Below are 16,614 nucleotides of genomic sequence, written 5' to 3' on the forward strand. Positions count from 1 at the left end.
GGGCTGACAGCTCAGAGCCTGAAGCCTGCTTTGGCCCCCCCCCCCCCCCCCCCGCACCTCCCCTGCCCATGCTGTCTCTCTCAAAAAAATAAACATTTAAAAAGTTAAAAATCTGCATAATAAAAAATAAAAAGACACACCGGTGCTGGACAGACAAACCGGAGAAAAGGCGCCCCCAGGCCTCGCACACACGTGCGCCTTCTGAGCAGCTGATGGGAGTACCTTGCACCCGAGTCACGGGCGCGGTTACCTGCGAAGGGAGGGAGAAACCCCTTCTGTCTCCCCTGACGCGCTTCTGGTGGTCACACGTGAAAACTGCTTGGGTTAAGGGACAGATTCACTGAAACTTTTTTTTTAAGGTTTTGAGTTAAATCACGATTTTTCTGAATAAGAAAAGCTTAAACAGCTCAATTCTTCGTACACCTGATCTGTGTTATGATTAAGCACAGACGAGGGCTTGGGAGACATGGCGGCTGGCGGGCTCCGTGGGTCACGCTGCGGGGACCACGCTCCCAGGCGGCCGCACGCCGTGCAGGGCTGGAGGGAGCTAAAGGGACGTCGGGCCACAGCGCTGGCCGAGCCCGGTGGCTCCGGCGCCTCGCGGTCCCCTGCTCGCGGTGGCATCCCAGCGGGTCTGCTCTGGCCTCGGGGCCGCGGATCCACGCACAGCCTGGTGGTGTGACTGTGCAGGGAGGCGGGGAGGGGGCTCGGGACGTGCTGGGCCCAGAAGCGCCTCACACACCCCCCCCCACCCCCGCAGAGGTGTGGCTGGAGAAGTTCCACGAGCCGGGCATCTTCAACTACTCGGTGCTGCTGCTGAGCGAGGACAAGAGCACCCTGTACGTGGGCGCCCGGGAGGCCGTGTTCGCCCTGAACGCACGGAACGTCTCGGAGAAGTGGCACGAGGTGAGGCGCCGGCACCCCGCTCCGGCCCCCTCCCGGGGCGCCTGGCCCCTCCCTGGCTGCAGCCCCTCACCCGTCCCACAGGCCTGCGGGCCGGGGGCCGGTCACCCCGAAGCTTCCTTCCCTCCTGCGTCCGACCACGTGTTTCAGGTGAGCCGGGCGGCCGCTCACCCCCCCACCCCCTGGAGTTTTGCACTTTTGATGACGGAGAGTCTCGGGCACAGAGGAGTGGAGGAAGCAGTGACCGTGAGGCCTGTCCCCTCCCGGGTCCTGCAGCCGGGCGCCCTCCTCCACCCCGTCCTCCGCTCCAGAGGCTCTGAGGCCAGTCCCAGACACATGCCTTGTCCGTGGGGCTTCCCTCGGTGTCCCCTAAAGGAAAGGGCTCCTTTTTGTCCAAGTGACCAGAACACCTCGGTCACATCCACAAGTGTCATCAGGACGCTGGGATCTCAGACTCGTATAACGATCCTCGAATGCGGTTGACGCAAGGCCAGCGGTGAGGCCGTCTGCTCTGCCCGTCACGTCCCTACGTCCCGTCGCCGCGCTGGCCCCTCGCTGGGAAAGCCACCCCTCTGCGTCCTCAGTGACAGGCCGGTGCCCCCACTGAGCAGGGTCCTCGCCCCAGCCCTGGACAGGGGCAGAGCAGGCAGGGCCACCGTGTGTTGAGGATTGCAAGCCGGGACTTTCTGGCCCAGCCCTCGCTTCCGCACCCGGGAGCGGGACGCCGTTGGTGGGGCCGCTCACGTCCCCCGCGGCCACTTCCTGGGAAGTGGCTGGAGCAGCGCGTGGAATCTTTGCCGTATTTGCCAGTCTTTAATGAGTTCCTTCCCTCCAGAGGGAGATAGCGGTGTTCGGGTTACTTACTTTTTGAGCGTGACCTTGGGGCCGTGTTTGAAGGGCCTGGACCCCTGGCAGCCAGAGCCGTACTGGATGCTCAGACCGTCCCTTGCCTGGAGGGCAGGTGCTCAGGTGCGAGCCCAGCGGCTGGGGAGGCCTCTTCTCTCTGGAATCAGGATGGTTCTTGATTCTGCCCCAGAGCTCTTTGTTCCGTCTTGGTCCCCGACCGCGTGCTTATTTCCACTTGACTAATGAACAGGATTGCGGTCATCAGCCTTTGAAAATCAGGGGAGGGCTGACCCCGTAGGTGCGGTCAGAGCCTCGCTGCTCTGCTAATGCATCCTGCGTCCCCTGGGGCTGCGGCGTGGCCTCAGGGCCTTGGGGGTGTGACAGACACCCAGGAAAGCTTGGGTGGAACCTGGGAAGGTGACCAGGGCCCGTCAGCATGCACCCTCCCCCCCACCTCCCGGTCCCTGTGCATTTTAAGTAGGCAGCAGTGACACGGTTTGTGCGTCAGACCGTGAAGGAAGTCGCCCGTTGTCAGGACTTTGCTTCCGTGTGTTCTGGGGAGGACTTAGCTTCCCTGAAGCCGCCCCGCGCTGATGCGCGTGCGGGAGGCGAGTTAGCACAGGACGGCACGCATGGGGTTCACTGCCCCACCGGCGGGCAGCTCCAGGCACGTCCTGACCTCTGAGCAGCTGACGGCTGGCTTTGTCTGGGCACCGGCTGTGGGACTGTCACATGGGGAGGTGGGACAGCTTGGGGACAGGGAGGCAGGCATAGGGGAGGCTCCATCCTCCGGAGGGCAAGGGGCTGGGGCACCTGCTGGCTTCCAGGGACGGGAAGGAAGCGAGGGCTCAGCTGCTGGGAAGAGAGGAGACGAGGGGAGCAGGCTGTTGCACCCTCGCGGCCATGGCTGTGAGGTCCACTGACGCCAAAGGAAACCCAGTTCTTGTCCTTTATTCCTGCCGTCCATTCGCTCAGGGGTGCGTGCCGGAGCCCGCGGCGCTGGGTGAAAGTCCCTGTGGCTCAGCTCACTGACGACTGACTGAAAACCGGCCGTCAGCCCTTTTAGCTTTTCTACTGCGAGTGATAGGATTCTGGGCAGCCAGGCGCTTTGGGGTGGGGGGCCCTGGTTGCTCAGGACCCCGTGTCTGCCGGCCGAGCCTTGCTTTCCAGCCTCCCTGTGCTTTGTCAGCCGTGCGGTTTTATGCCGTGTCCCTCCCCCTTAAACAGAGCGTGCGCTGAAATGGATTCTCATCTCTCCCCGCAGGCGTACTGGAAGGTCTCAGAAGATAAGAAAGCAAAATGTGCAGAAAAGGGGAAATCAAGACAGGTAATTTCTGGTGCCAGAACCCCAGCAGCCTGTGGCCCCATCCTGCCTGTTAGCGCCCCAGTGATGAGGCAGGGCGCCACAAGCAGGTGCCGCACATGGCGCGCACTGGAGAAATGCTCGCTCTCAAGATTTAGCTTCGTCAGGTATATTCAAATGGCCCTAAAAGTTGGGACAGAAAATGCCTTCCGGTACCCGCTGGCTGGCGGTGTGAAGGGCAGGGTTCAGACCCCCGCGGCACCCCAGCAGCCTGAAGGGGGTGCTGTGTGATTTCTGGAGTTCGGGCAGCAACCACCCCTTGAGAATCTGCTCGTTCCCTGGGAGGTGCTGGGCCGGGTGTCCGCCTCCCCGGGGGGCTCTGGGCAACCCCCCGAACCAGCACGGGGCCTGCGTCAGAGTCTCCAAGCAGAAGAGCCCGTCTTCTGTGGCAGGTGGGGCAGGATGGCTGAGTTAAGGTACATTTCAGCAGTTGGCCAATTTCAGAATAATCAAAAATAAAAAAGGTTTTGGTGCCTTTTTTCAGCACATTAGACACTTGTACTAAAGTTGGTAGATCCGAAGTCGCCCTAGGAAACGGGGAAGGGCAGGCTCTGCACTGTGATAACTGGGGCTGCAGGGAGCGGCCTGAGCGCCAAATCAGACCGTCAGGCCCCTCCCGGCCCCTGTGGGCAGGACGAATTACTGCCAACCAGCTGAAAACAATCATAGCAAAAACCAAAAAACAAACAACGTAAGACTCCCCCGAGCGGAGATAATCTCAGACGACAGCACACGTCAGCCTAGAACTGTGGCCCCAGTGGCATCTGGTTTCCCTTTGTCATGTGGAGCCCGGGCAGCCCCTCCCTCGCCCAGCCTGCCCCCTGCACTGGGGCCAGCAGGGTGGGATTCCCCTGGGGGCACGGAAGGCGGGCTGGATCCCTGTACCTTCACCTCTGGGCTCTGGCCACACGCGGGAGGCACGCGCTGTGTTGAGTGCGAGTAAATGTGGGTTTTTGGCAGTGGGTGTAGGGGAAGATTTGGGGTCTGTGTGTCTTTGCTGAGTGTGCATTAGTGGCTGAGGTGAAATCCACGTGGCCCCTGGTGGGCGGGGCATGGACGCTGCAGGAGGCACAGCTCCCGGGCCAGCGGGCACACGCAGGTCTCTCGGGGGGGCTGGGGCTCCGAGCCTGTGCCCACCGCCCAGGCAGGGCCGAGCCAGCACAAGAAAACGGGGTATCCGGGGACGCGCAGCCGTGACGAGCCCGTGTCAGGCATGCGCTGGCCAGACCCCTGCTCTGCAGTGGACAGCGGGGGCGGGCGTCTGTGGGAGCCGGATGGTGGCTCAGGTGAGTGTTTCTCTCTCGCAGACAGAATGTCTCAACTATATCCGCGTGCTGCAGCCGCTCAGTGCCAGTGTCCTGTACGTGTGTGGGACCAACGCCTTCCAGCCAGCCTGTGACTACCTGGTGAGGCTGATCCCCGCCCCCCGTCCCGGTCAGCACTTACAGCCGGGTGGGGCCTGGGCGGCGTCGGGGGCTCCCTTCTCCGCACAGCAGTGGGGGTGAGGACGGGGCCGCTCGCCAGGGCGGGACACACAGGCCCGTGGAGCTGGCAGTGGGGGAACCTTCTGGGAAGCGTGTCGGTGACGCACAGAAGTGCCAGGGTGCCGTGGTCCAGCCTCCTGTGTCCTTCTCTTTGCCACGTTTTGTGTTCTGTCGGGGGCCTGCTGTGGCCTCCGTCCCGGTCAAAGGGAGGGTCAGGACTCTGCTCCCAGACTGCGTGTTCTCGGCTCAGCTGTGTTATGGGCTGAATGTGTCCCCAAATCCACGCGTGGTAGCCCGAATGCCCCCGTGAGTGTGGGTGTGTGGAGGTGGGCCGTCCAGTCGGGAGCTTTCACGGTTACATGTGCTCACAGAGGTGAGGCCCTGGCCCGCAGGACGGACGGCCTTCTAGGAAAGCCACCACGTGAGGACGGAGAGGAGGGGCCCCCGCCAGGCACCGGCCACCGGTTCCCGGACCTCAGCCTGCAGCCTCCGGAGCTGGAGGGGGTGGGCGTGTGTGGTGGAAGCGCCGTCTGTGCCCGCCGCTCCTGGGGCATCACGGGGCCATGTCTGCTGGGCACTCGGGGCTGCCTACCTGGGTCCCAGAGCGCAGTCCCCCCAGGGGCGATGGCACAGCATGAGTGTGCGGGCGCCTCCCACGCCCACCTGCAGCAGCCCCGCTGAACCCGGCCCGCCGGCTGCCGCCTTAGGGTCTCTGTGGAGGGGCCCCTACAGAGTCCTCCCGAGTCCCTCACTTGGGGGCGCGGGGACGGCAGCATCTTGCCGGGAGGAACTCCTCTGCCTCAGGCGCCTGGTGAGCCGCTTACAACAGCCGCCAGGAGAGAAGCGCTGTAAATGCACTTGGGAGGCGGAGTTTGTGCACAGACCCCCGGGCGGGCACACCCGCGGCGTGGGCGGTGGTCTGAGCCCGCAGACGCTGGCCCTGTGGGGTGCGGTGCTCCAGCCTCTGAGTCTCGGTCTGAAGGACAGATGTCGCCTGGTTTTGCATAAGGGAAGTGTGTGCCAGGCCGTGTGTGACAGCCACACGTCACAGGGCTGGAGTCTAGTCCCTCAGAAGCTGAAAATACAGATTAAGCCTCAAATCCCATAGACCAGTTGTTGAGGTAAAAAAGTCAGACGTTTTGTTTCAATCGAGGCCTATCATTTTGTCCGGTATCTTCAAGAAGAACGTTCAGGCCAACAGGAAAGCAGGACACACACGTGTATCTGGTGCCTAGATGGCACAGGAGGGGACGTTCGTGGGCACGTGGCACCGTGACCCCTAAATGCCTACGTGACCAACACTGAGCCCGTCGTCACACATGAAGATTTACAGTCATTCCCAACAACCTCGTCTCCTGCCCGCCCCCCTGGTTCACATGGCCCCCAAACCCCCACTAGATAGGCCGTCCATTCATGCCCCAATTTGTACTCTGAGACCCGAGGCGGGGGGTCCACCTGAGGAGGTGGGCCCCGGCTCCCCCGGCCTGTGAGCCCGCTCCCCACGGTCTGTCCGTGTTCCTCAGCTTCTCTGGGCTGGAAGGCGTGAGGAGGCGCCCACATTTCATTTCATGAAGGCACGTCCTGTGTTTCCAGAAGCTGGTGCGTCCTTCCGGCTGTGCCTCTGTGCAGCGGGTTTCTTCTCTGACTCTCCAGCTTCCCCTACGTTCAGGCGTGGAAGCAGATTTCCTGCCCTGTGCGGGCACGTCACCAGCTGGTCACTCGTCACAGAGCTTGGGCCCGTTTCTCTGTGTACAGACCTCTCGTTCCTTACATATCAGGGCTGCCTGCTCTTTCCTCGGCTGGTTTTGGGCTCTCGGGTCAAGCCAGGAGGGTCCCCAACACCGAGACTGTCACCCGTGCTTTCTGTTAGTGCAGAATGGGGTGGCAGCAGGTGGGGACTCCCCACCACCTTGGGTGCTGCCCTCATTGAAGGTAACAGCCTGCGCGCGGCCTTCGATTGCTCGCTGAATGCGTCCCACCTCGTCCTGCCTCGGGGCTGCTCTGGGGCCCTAGAGCTGAGTACAGAGGAGTAAACTGAGGCTCCAACGTCCCACGCGGCTGTCACGGCACCATCCTCCAGTCCTGGGACTCGCGTGGCTGCCCACACTGCTCTTCCCTCCGTCCCCAAGATGGCGAGTCTGTAAAAGTAAATGGCAGAGCAGACGGGCACTGGGAGATGAGGAATTCAGACATCACGTGATGCTCTTTCTTCTCGTTCAATTGTAGAACTTAACGTCGTTTCAGTTTCTGGGGAGAAACGAGGACGGCAAGGGCAGGTGCCCCTTTGACCCGGCACAGAGCTACTCGTCTGTCATGGTCGGTGAGTCCACCCCCAGGTCAGCACGGGGCAGGCCCAGCCCCCCCACCCCAGTTGACCTGTTCCCTGTCCTTAACGGAAGACGCGCAGCCTCTCCGTAGACACCTGTATGATGCTTGGGTTCACTGTGCAGAAGGGTGACGGGCCACCCCCTGGGGTCTGGAAGTCCCGTGGCCTCTTTTACACGGGAATTTGTTACTTCCGGGTGCGTGTCTCCTGGTGTTCACGCCCCAGCTGCTCGTCAGGTGGCTCTCGTGTGGAGCGCACACTTACCACGCGAGGGAATGAGACGGAAGGCTCGGACGCAGCATTCGGGGCCTCCCGGCTTCCCTGGGGGAGGGGCTCGTGTCTGGCCGCTGACCATCCCCCCTCCTCTTTCTTCTGGGGCCACTCAAGATGGGGAGCTGTATTCCGGGACGTCCTATAACTTTCTGGGAAGCGAGCCCATCATCTCCCGAAACTCGTCCCACAGTCCTCTGAGGACAGAGTACGCGATACCGTGGCTTAACGGTAAGAGACAGGTGCCCCGCCCCCGGGTCCGTCTGTCTGTCTGTCTGCGGCTCTCAGGCTCCGCGAGGGCCCGAGGGCTGGGGCCTTCCCCGCTGGCAGGCCGCCTCCCCTCCCTGAAGACAGAGGTGGTGGTTCTTAGTCACAGGACAGCCTATGTGGTCCTTGCACTTGGGCTCACCAGCTCGCTCACCTACAGACGACGTGTGCGTGGGAGATTCATGCGGTTGTGCACACGGGGCTCTAGCTGGTGCTGGTGGGCGGGCTGCGAACTCCTGGAGGCGGGCGGTCAGGGAGACACAGGACCCCAGGCCTCCCCTCACTGGGGGCTGGATCTGCTGGTCGCGCTTTGTCTGCTTGAGGCATGTGCTGTTTACACCAGCAAATCCATGTGTTCTGGTGGCTCTCCGGGGATGGGGGCTCTGGGTCCCCAGGGTCCCCAGGGTCCCCAGGCTGCCTGCCATCGGGAGGCCCAGCCTGGATTCTCAGGGCTGGCCGGTGTGTTTTACAACCACGATCTCCGGTTCCTCCTTATGCTGAGGAGGACGGATGGGCACTGTCCCCACTCCGGGCCCTAGAGTGTGTTTGGGGTATGGTGTGTGCAACCGGCATGCATCTTTGCAGGGAGGGGCCCGGGTCCTGCGGCGTGGCGGGGGGATACCCAGGCCCAGGCGGCGGGTGGGGGATGCCCGGGTGGCGGGTGGAGGGGTGGATACCCGGGCCCGGTCCCGGGCTGGGAGAAACCCGGGCCCGCAGTGCGGTGAGGGATAACTGGCCTCTCTCACTTACAGAGCCGAACTTCGTCTTTGCCGACGTGGTCCGGGAGAGCCCTGATGGCGTGGACAGTGGGGACGACAGGGTCTACTTCTTTTTCACCGAGGTGTCTGTGGAGTATGAGTTTGTCTTCAAGCTGATGATCCCCCGGGTGGCGAGGGTGTGCAAGGTGAGCCCACTCCCCAGTTCCCCTCTGGTCCTGGCCAGGCGCTCCGCGCATCTGGAGGGCGGGCGGTGGCCCGGCTCCAGGCCTCCCCAGAGATGTCTGTTCACTGCGTCATCCCCCCGAGCCACAGAGGGGTGTGCTCGGCCTGGCCCCAGGCAGCCTGGGGGTCTCCCTGCTGACCCCGGAGCGTCGGCGCCCTGACTGTGGTCAGCGGCCTGGCCTCTGCAGGCCTGCGCTGGCGCACCTTCCTCAGCCCTCCCAGATTCTGTGGAAAGTTAGCTTCTGTTCGCCGTATGAGCCCAACTCTGCGGAAGTGGGATTTCAGCATTCCTGCGTCAAGTGGCGAAGGGGGGGTGTGCTCACCTCCCCCAAAATAAATGAGGATGCTCTGATTCGAGTCTTCCGCATCTATGTTTCCGCGTTTCGGGGCTCTCTCCAGAGCAGGTCACGTCAGGCTTATCTGTGATCATCCTTGGGGGAGCGCGGGGGAGCTCATGAAAATGGGCCTGTGGACGACCTGGCTGAAGCCCTTTGAAATGGCTGTCTCCTCTGGGACGAGGAACGTCTTTTGGGGAGACGCCCCTATGTGTTGGCCTGAGGCAGAGGGGAACCCCTTGTCCGTGGCCCTGGCTCCACGGCTCGCTGGCAGGGGTGGGGAGCCCAGAGAGGTGGCTGAGGCTGGGGCAGAGGACGGTCTGCCTCTGTGATGCCTGTGCACGCGCGGCCCACCAGTTGCTTCAGCCGCAGCCGGGTGATTTGCCAACAGGCCTTTCTTGCTTTTTGTGTTTTAATCTGAGACCCCAGCTGGCACGGAAGTGGCACCATGGCCACGTGGCCGTCCACGGCCTTTTTCAACCTTGGCCTCCATCCACTGACGAGGAGCCACTCCCGGCTGGCAGACATCACTAACTCCCACCCACTTATGGGGACTCTGCCCCTCCTCTGACCAGGCAAGTCTTTGCGGTTTCAGGGGGACCAGGGCGGCCTGCGGATCTTACAGAAGAAGTGGACGTCCTTCCTGAAGGCCAGGCTCATCTGCTCCAGGCCGGACAGCAACCTCATCTTCAACGTGCTGCAGGCTGTCTTTGTCCTCAGGTCCCCGGACCTGAAGGAACCTGTGTTCTACGGGGTCTTCACCCCACAGCTGTAGGTGCCCCGGCAGGGGTGGGTGGGCCGCTTGTCTGCACCCCCACCCTCCAGGACAGTCACCGTACCCCCTCCTCCCCAGGAACAACGTGGGGCTGTCAGCTGTGTGCGCCTACAACCTGTCCACGGCCGAGGCGGTCTTCTCCCACGGGAAGTACATGCAGAGCGCCACGGTGGAGCAGTCCCACACCAAGTGGGTGCGCTACAACGGGGCGGTGCCCACGCCGCGGCCTGGGGCGGTGAGTGGGGGCGGGGCCAGGAAGGGCAGTGGGCAGGCTCTCCCTCCTCTGTTGCCCTCACCGCCTGTCCCTGAGGCTGCTCAGGCTGGCACGGGGGTCTTGTGGAATTAACGTGTGATGAAAACAGGTCTGTTTCACTTGCTACTTCCCGCACAGAAGCACACAATTTCTTGACAGTGGGCTGTCCCTTCCACCCATTAATGTGAGTCACATTTGTGTTTTCCTAAAAGTAGTGGCTCTTGTATGGAAACCAGTTTGGTCACGAGGCCAGTTCGGCGGCATCCACTGGTCATGTGGCTGGTGTGCGGGGCCGTGCATGTGGCCCAGGCGAGTGGCCTGGGTCTCCTCCCTGGGGGTGCACGTCTGCCAGCAGCTGTCGGGTCCCTCCACATGTGTATGAAGTAAATCGTGGTTATGCGTGATTACGAGTTTCGGTTTCCGCCGTCAGGAGCTAGGACAGAAGAACCCCTCACACCCTTGATCTTTGTGCTGTTTGGAATTGGGACCGTTTTTAGTGATTTTAGCAGAGTTGTCGAGGAAGAGCTATTAAGTGATAACTAGTTATTTTTCAATTTCAAAAGCTTGATACTGTTTTTCATTTATAAATAGATACGAGTGAGTTCACTGTGTCGTGAGGCAGGATTATATCTGGGGACACGCACACAGTTGCCCTTCCCGAAAGACTTTCAAGCTGGGAACGGTCACTGCTGATTTTCCCCGTTTGCAAGAAACACACTGTGTAGTCCCGTGTTTTGCGGCTGCAGGGCCCTGCATAGGAGCGTGTGCGGGCCATCTGTCCGTGTGCAGGCTGTCTGTCCGTGTGCGTGTGCACTGACGGGCAGGTCTGCCCCCTGCAGTGCATCAACCGTGAAGCGCGGGCCGCCAACTTCTCCAGCTCCCTGAGTCTGCCGGACAAGACCCTGCAGTTTGTCAAAGACCACCCTCTGATGGACGGCTCTGTGACCCCGATCGACAACAGGCCCAGGCTGATCAAAACCTACGTGAACTACACACAGATTGTGGTGGACAGGACCCAGGCCCTGGACGGGACCTTCTACGACGTCATGTTCATCAGCACAGGTGGGTCCCGGCCCCTGGCGAGGACACCGGCAAATCCAGCTCATCTTCGCCGTGGGAGCCAGCATCTCCCCCGGGCGCCTGGAGGGGTCTCTGGAAGGGTTTCTGAGAAGCCACCACCCCTGGCTGGCCTCCGCCGTCTGCCCGTCAGACCGCTGGGGCGCTGGCTGAATGTGCAAGTCCAGGCCCCCGTGTGGGGATTCAGGCCTGGTGCACGGGGGGTGGGGGCCGTGGGGGCCGGCGGGGAGCAGGCGGCAGGGAAGTCCCACGTCTCTGCTGGCTCCATGGTTCCCGACCTGCCACGGGAGCCCTGGGACTTTCACACAAGTGTTTCTGGAAGTGGGGGTGGGGCCGGCAGGGTCCGCAGCAGGAAGGCGCCGGGGTCGGCCCTGGGTGCTCTCCAGCGTGCCCTGAGCACCCCCCTGCCCGGGGCCCCATCGCACGGCGCCCCGGAAGGGCACTGGAGCCTGAGAGCCACCGCTCCTGTGATCTGGTGGCACCGTGTCGTGGCCCTGACTTCCACGGGAGTCAGCAGTGGGAGGTCCGTTTCTCATCCAGGAAATGAGACTGATCGATGCTGTTCGAGGTGCTGGTTCCTGCTGCGAGAGGCTCTTCCTCCTGCTTCCGAAGCGCAGGCGGCATTGGCTTCTCAGTGCGTCGTTGACGGGAGGAGCTGAGAGGAAGGACGGGGGCCGTCGGCCACCGGGACAGTCCGGGCGCGTCCCTGACCTGTAGCTTTGCCCTTGCAGACCGGGGCGCCCTGCACAAAGCTGTCAACCTTGAGAACGACGTCCACATCATCGAGGAGACACAGCTTTTCCAGGACTTCGAGCCGGTGCAGACGCTGCTGCTGAATTCTGAGAAGGTAGAGCGGGCGGGTGGGCGGGCAGGCTCACGTGCCCCTGGTCACCGGCCAGGCAGGCAGCAGGGGCCTCACATGTCCCTGGTCGCCGGGCAGGCAGCAGGGGCCTCACATGTCCCTGGTCGCCGGGCAGGCAGCAGGGGCCTCACATGTCCCTGGTCGCCGGGCAGGCAGCAGGGGCCTCACATGTCCCTGGTCGCCGGGCAGGCAGCAGGGGCCTCACATGTCCCTGGTCGCCGGGCAGGCAGCAGGGGCCTCACATGTCCCTGGTCGCCGGGCAGGTGGGCCTCACATGTCCCTGGTCGCCGGGCAGGCAGCAGGGGCCTCACATGTCCCTGGTCGCTGGGCAGGCAGCAGGGGCCTCATGTGCTCCTGGTCACCAGCTGGGCAGGCGGGCTGATCTGTCTGGTCCAGACAAGCTGACCTGCGGGCTCCTACAGAGGATCCTGTGAGCCCGTGGGCCTGGGATGGAACAGTCACCTCAGGTTGGCAGAGCACCCCGAAGACACCCCTGTGCCCCAAGCTGCGGGGGTTGACACCCCGTTAGCAGGTGCGTCTGTCGGCGCAGAAAAGCCCACTCTGAGCAACGATGGTGGCGTCAGTGAAGCCCACTCCACCTGACGTGGCACCTTCTCCCCCATCGGGGTCGGGATCAGGGTTTGAGACTCCAGGGGCCGTAGGGTCCCTGCCGATGTAGTGCCCAGGTGGCCATGGGACAGCCACAAGTGAGTGGACCTGGCTGTGTTCCAGCAAAGTCTTTTTTATAGAAACAGAGCTCAGGAGATCATGTAATTTTCAAATATCATGGAATATTTTTTTTCCTCAACCATTTAAGAATACCAAATGTGTTATTAGCTGGTGGGGAGCATAGATTTGCCGGATTTGCTCTGGAGGCTGTCCCCTGCCGTCGACCCACATGGCCTTGGGGACACATGCCTCCCGGTTTACAGCCAGGGTGGAGTAGGCCGTGGCCCCATGGTACGTGGCTGCGTGAGCCGGGCAGGCCAGTCCTGCCTTCATTTCCTCCTCTGCACGTAGGGACAGTGGCCCAGCCCTGTCCCTTGACTGTGGCTAATGACCTCACTTCCCGTAGGGCTCCCCGCAGGGCTTTGTGGGTGTCCCCAGGCCGTGAGCCCTGAGCCAACGGGCCTGGGGACTTGGTAGTGCCAGGGTCGGGGCCAGAAACCAGAAGCCTGGCTGCGAGCCTGCTCCGTGAGCTGCAGGCAGGCTGTCACCTGCACCCGGCCTGTAAATGTAAAGCCTTGCTCTGGGTACCAGGCCTGGCCCTCCCCGCCCGGCATGGCGTTTCTCTGATGCTGAGAGTCTCCCGTCTGGCCCAGCACAGTCCCCAGCCACCTGTGCATCTCCTGCATCGTGAGCTTCAGAACCTGGATCTGGTTTTCAGGGTCACTTACCCAAGCAGTTCCTGCAGCGAGGACTCTGTCTCCCTGTTTCTGGAAGGGAGGGAGACCAAAGAGCCTCGGTGGGCTTTAAGCTGGCAGATACAGGGCATCGGAGCCTCCTGGGCGCTTTAGACAACCCCACCTCTGCCCCTGCTTTGCGGTGGGAACAAGGAAGCCCTCCCGCTAGGGCTCATTGCTCAGGCGCTCAACCAGGCTGGGACACATGCCCTTGGGGCCACCAGACTGTCATGTGTGCACAGGACGCAGGCTGGGCCCCCAGTGTGGATGCTCAGTGAGACCACGGCTCCGCTCTCCAGGGTCAGTCAGGGCGTGGAATTCTGGGCGCATGGGAGTCAGTCCACAGGATGGGTGAGGGGAGTCTGGGTTGGCTGGCTGGACCTAGCGGTAAGGTGTCGGGCAGGCCGCGGCCCCCCGACCTCTCCTCGGGGTGGCAGGCTCAGGGGCTTGGAGTAGCGTGTGCTCCCTCAGCAGCAGGAAGCGGCTGTTCAGGGTGGAAAAGACACGCACCCGCACTCACCGCCCACAGGCTCCTCCAGGCCATCTCACTGGCCTTCGCTGTAGAGGCTGGCCAGCAGCCAGAGCGCAGGAGGGGCCGGCACAGCCTCGGGCTCCTGAAGGCCTTTGTCCCCACTGTCCCCGGCAGACAGGGCCGTTTGGTGGCTCTTCTTTTAACGTAAATACACACTGATGAAACTACCGCCTCAAGCATGTTTTAGCACCCAGTTCCGCATGTTGAGTATTTTCATCCCAGCATCCATCTCCAGAACTTTCTCATCGCCCTGTCCCCGATAAGCACTAACCCCCACTGCTCCCCCAGCCCCTGGCACCCACTGTCCATGTTGTGTCTGATGTCATGACCCCGGGGCCCCCACGTGAGAGGGATCACACTCCCAGCCTTCGTGAGCGGCTTATCTCCCTAGGCGTCATGTTCTCATCAAGGGTCATTCGTGCAGCACGTGACAGGATTTCCTTCCTGTTGGGGGTGGAATGCTCTCCGCGGTGCCCACATACCACGATGTTCCCCTGTTGTCCACAGGCGGGCGTGTGTGGCTGTCCCCCCTGAGGCTGCCACGGACAGGGCTGTGCCTGCGTGCCCGCGGGGGCGTCTGACGCTGTGGCAGCGCCTGCGTGCAGGGGACAGGGATGGGTCGTTTCCACAGCCCCAGATCCTCCATGGGCCGCGTGTGACAGAGCGGATGCGGCGTGCGCCTGGGGGTCCCGGGGCTGTGGGGTCCCGGGGCTGTGGGGACCTGGGAGGGGCCGGCACACGTGCACACTCAGCGAGCCTCACGGGTGCTGGGCGCTACCTGGTCCCCGTGTTTCTTCTCTGGCTTTTCAAACGCTTCTCGCTTCACCATAGTGTTAGGTCCGCGGAGGCGCTGGGCCGACGTGCGGGGGCCCCGAGCTGTCCCCCAGTTCCAGGGCCTTTCACCCCCGTGGTCTGGGGCAGCCCCCGTCTGTGCTCATCTCGGTGCCCTGCTTAGTGGAATGGAGTTTTGTGGGGTGACCCCTGGTTCCCTTGTGCTCAGATGGGGTTGAGGGTGTGGGGGCGTGCCCGTGGACAGCGCTGAACCCACCACACGGGGCCGGGCCGCGTGGGCTGAGAGCTGTGGACGTGTGTTCACACCCTGAGGAGCTAACACTCGTTTGTGGGGAGACCGCAAGGCCGCCCCCATCGGTCTGTCCTGCCTGCTGACTTGTGCACCCACCCGTGGTCACGGCCACCTCTTTCCAGGACGTTTTCCTGTCCCCTTCTGTCCACATTGTTATTTGGCGGCCATGTATCATGGGAGCCCAGCCCTGGGGTGGGGGGAGGGCGGGGAGATTGAGCCCGCCCTCCCCACCGCCACGCCAGGTGAACGGGTCAAGTGTCGGCTTCGGGCAGGGCCTCCCTCGCAGAGTCGGTGCCCTCTCCAGGGTCCCTCCGACCTCTGTGAGCCCTGTGACCCCTGGACTGTGATCTGGGACAGTGTCCTTGGTCCTGACAGCCTGCCAGGCATGTGGCCTCATGTGGCCTCAGGTCCCTGCTGACGGCGCTCTCTGCCGCTTGTTGTCACATGAGAGTGTTGCAGAGGTGACTTCCACATGGTGAGTCACAGGCCACCTAAGTCACAGGGTGGGTGGCCCCAGGGCCTCAGAGCACCAGCCAGATGGGCTTGGAAGTTAATTCCCAGTCTGCTCTCCAAGGGAAAGGCTGCACGTCGTCTGGGTCTAAACCACCAAGTTCTGTTGAGCTTGGGAATGTCCGTTAAGTCTGCGTAGACGTCAAGGTGAAACATCAGGGGCAAAGGAGAGCCTACATGCAGGTTCTGGAATTGGCCCCCTGCAGCCACGGCTACACGTCAGGCAGCATCCCGTAGGGGATCCCCTCTCCCAGCTGACCCCAGGGGGCCAGGGTCTCGCAGCCCACTGGGCCCTGTGCTCCGGAGCACGGCCGTGGGTCTCCGTCAGTGTGCTCCTCCCCCCAAAGCCAGACAGGCCAGCACCTGGCACTGCCTCTATCCCACGTGCTGGAACTCACTCCCCGCCCATGCTTGGTGGCGCCTCCTTTCCTGGACTTGGACACTGACTCGGGCGTCCACGTGGCTGCTCCCGCCGGACAGGCACAAGATGGGCCTCCGAGCTGTGCCCTTCGGCCTCTGGCCTGTGGTGGGGCCCCCTCCACACGGAGCAGCTGACCCCCAGCCCGAGAGAGGGTGTGGAGATGCCTTCGCAGGCAGGGGCTCCGACTGAGGCCCAGGGTGCCCAGTCAGGGTGTGGACTCTGCCCGGATCCCACGCAATGTCCGTAACGGCCACGATGCTGCCGTTCAGGTTTGTCTTGGACCCGAGCTGGCCAGGCTCGAGTTCTGGAAGCTCCTGCATGAGGAGACGCGGGAACTCGGGCCAGAGAGGCTCACGACGGCCGCCCTCACGCACCGTCCCCTCTGCTCCACACCCGCAGGGCGGAAGGTTCGTGTACGCGGGCTCCAGCTCGGGCGTGGTGCAGGCCCCCGTGGCCTTCTGCGGGAAGCACGGCACCTGTGAGGACTGCGTGCTCGCCCGTGACCCCTACTGCGCCTGGAGCCGGGCGGTCGCCGCCTGCGTGACCCTGCACCTGCACCAGATGGACGTCCTCACCAGGTACCAGGGCGGGGGCCCCGCGCTGCACGCCCGCGTTGGTGGGGGGCATGTGCCTGACCTGCGCCTGGCTGTCTTGCAGGACTTTGATCCAGGAGTTGAGTGGAGACGCGTCCGCCTGCCCCGGTAAGTCGTCCGTCCTTGCCGGGCTCCCTTCGGGCACGGCCGGTCCTCGTAACCATGTCATGGTGCTGTGGTGTCGTGTCGTCGTCGTGTCCATCCGCATTTTCTTTCTCTGCTCTGAACAGAGGTCAGGTATCCGTGAGGATACAGAGGCCAACCCACCACCTTAATCTCTTTTATCACAGACCAGGGCATCTGAGGTCACATACTGTGTTTATTCACCGGAAGGCACTCGGCGTCCAACCCGGGGCACCTGCTCTTGAG

General features: G+C 62.7%; 1 protein-coding gene across 8 annotated transcripts in view; it reads left to right on the forward strand.

The window, feature by feature from the left end:
• SEMA4D (semaphorin 4D) overlaps positions 1-16,614 on the forward strand; it is a 91,723-nt gene that overhangs the window by 64,014 nt on the left and 11,095 nt on the right. For all 8 annotated transcript variants that reach the window (XM_039241506.1, XM_039241507.1, XM_039241505.1 and 5 more), the window contains 12 exons: positions 761-906; positions 3,014-3,076; positions 4,420-4,518; positions 6,823-6,916; positions 7,310-7,423; positions 8,212-8,363; positions 9,331-9,506; positions 9,589-9,745; positions 10,603-10,825; positions 11,572-11,687; positions 16,052-16,230; positions 16,310-16,353. In XM_039241506.1, coding sequence (XP_039097437.1) covers positions 761-906; positions 3,014-3,076; positions 4,420-4,518; positions 6,823-6,916; positions 7,310-7,423; positions 8,212-8,363; positions 9,331-9,506; positions 9,589-9,745; positions 10,603-10,825; positions 11,572-11,687; positions 16,052-16,230; positions 16,310-16,353 — 1,563 coding nt within the window. The remainder of the gene's footprint in view (positions 1-760; positions 907-3,013; positions 3,077-4,419; positions 4,519-6,822; positions 6,917-7,309; positions 7,424-8,211; positions 8,364-9,330; positions 9,507-9,588; positions 9,746-10,602; positions 10,826-11,571; positions 11,688-16,051; positions 16,231-16,309; positions 16,354-16,614) is intronic.

The sequence above is a fragment of the Hyaena hyaena genome, unplaced genomic scaffold (assembly GCF_003009895.1).
Source record: "Hyaena hyaena isolate Hyena2069 unplaced genomic scaffold, ASM300989v1 scaffold_194, whole genome shotgun sequence".
In the NCBI taxonomy this organism is placed as follows: domain Eukaryota; kingdom Metazoa; phylum Chordata; class Mammalia; order Carnivora; family Hyaenidae; genus Hyaena; species Hyaena hyaena.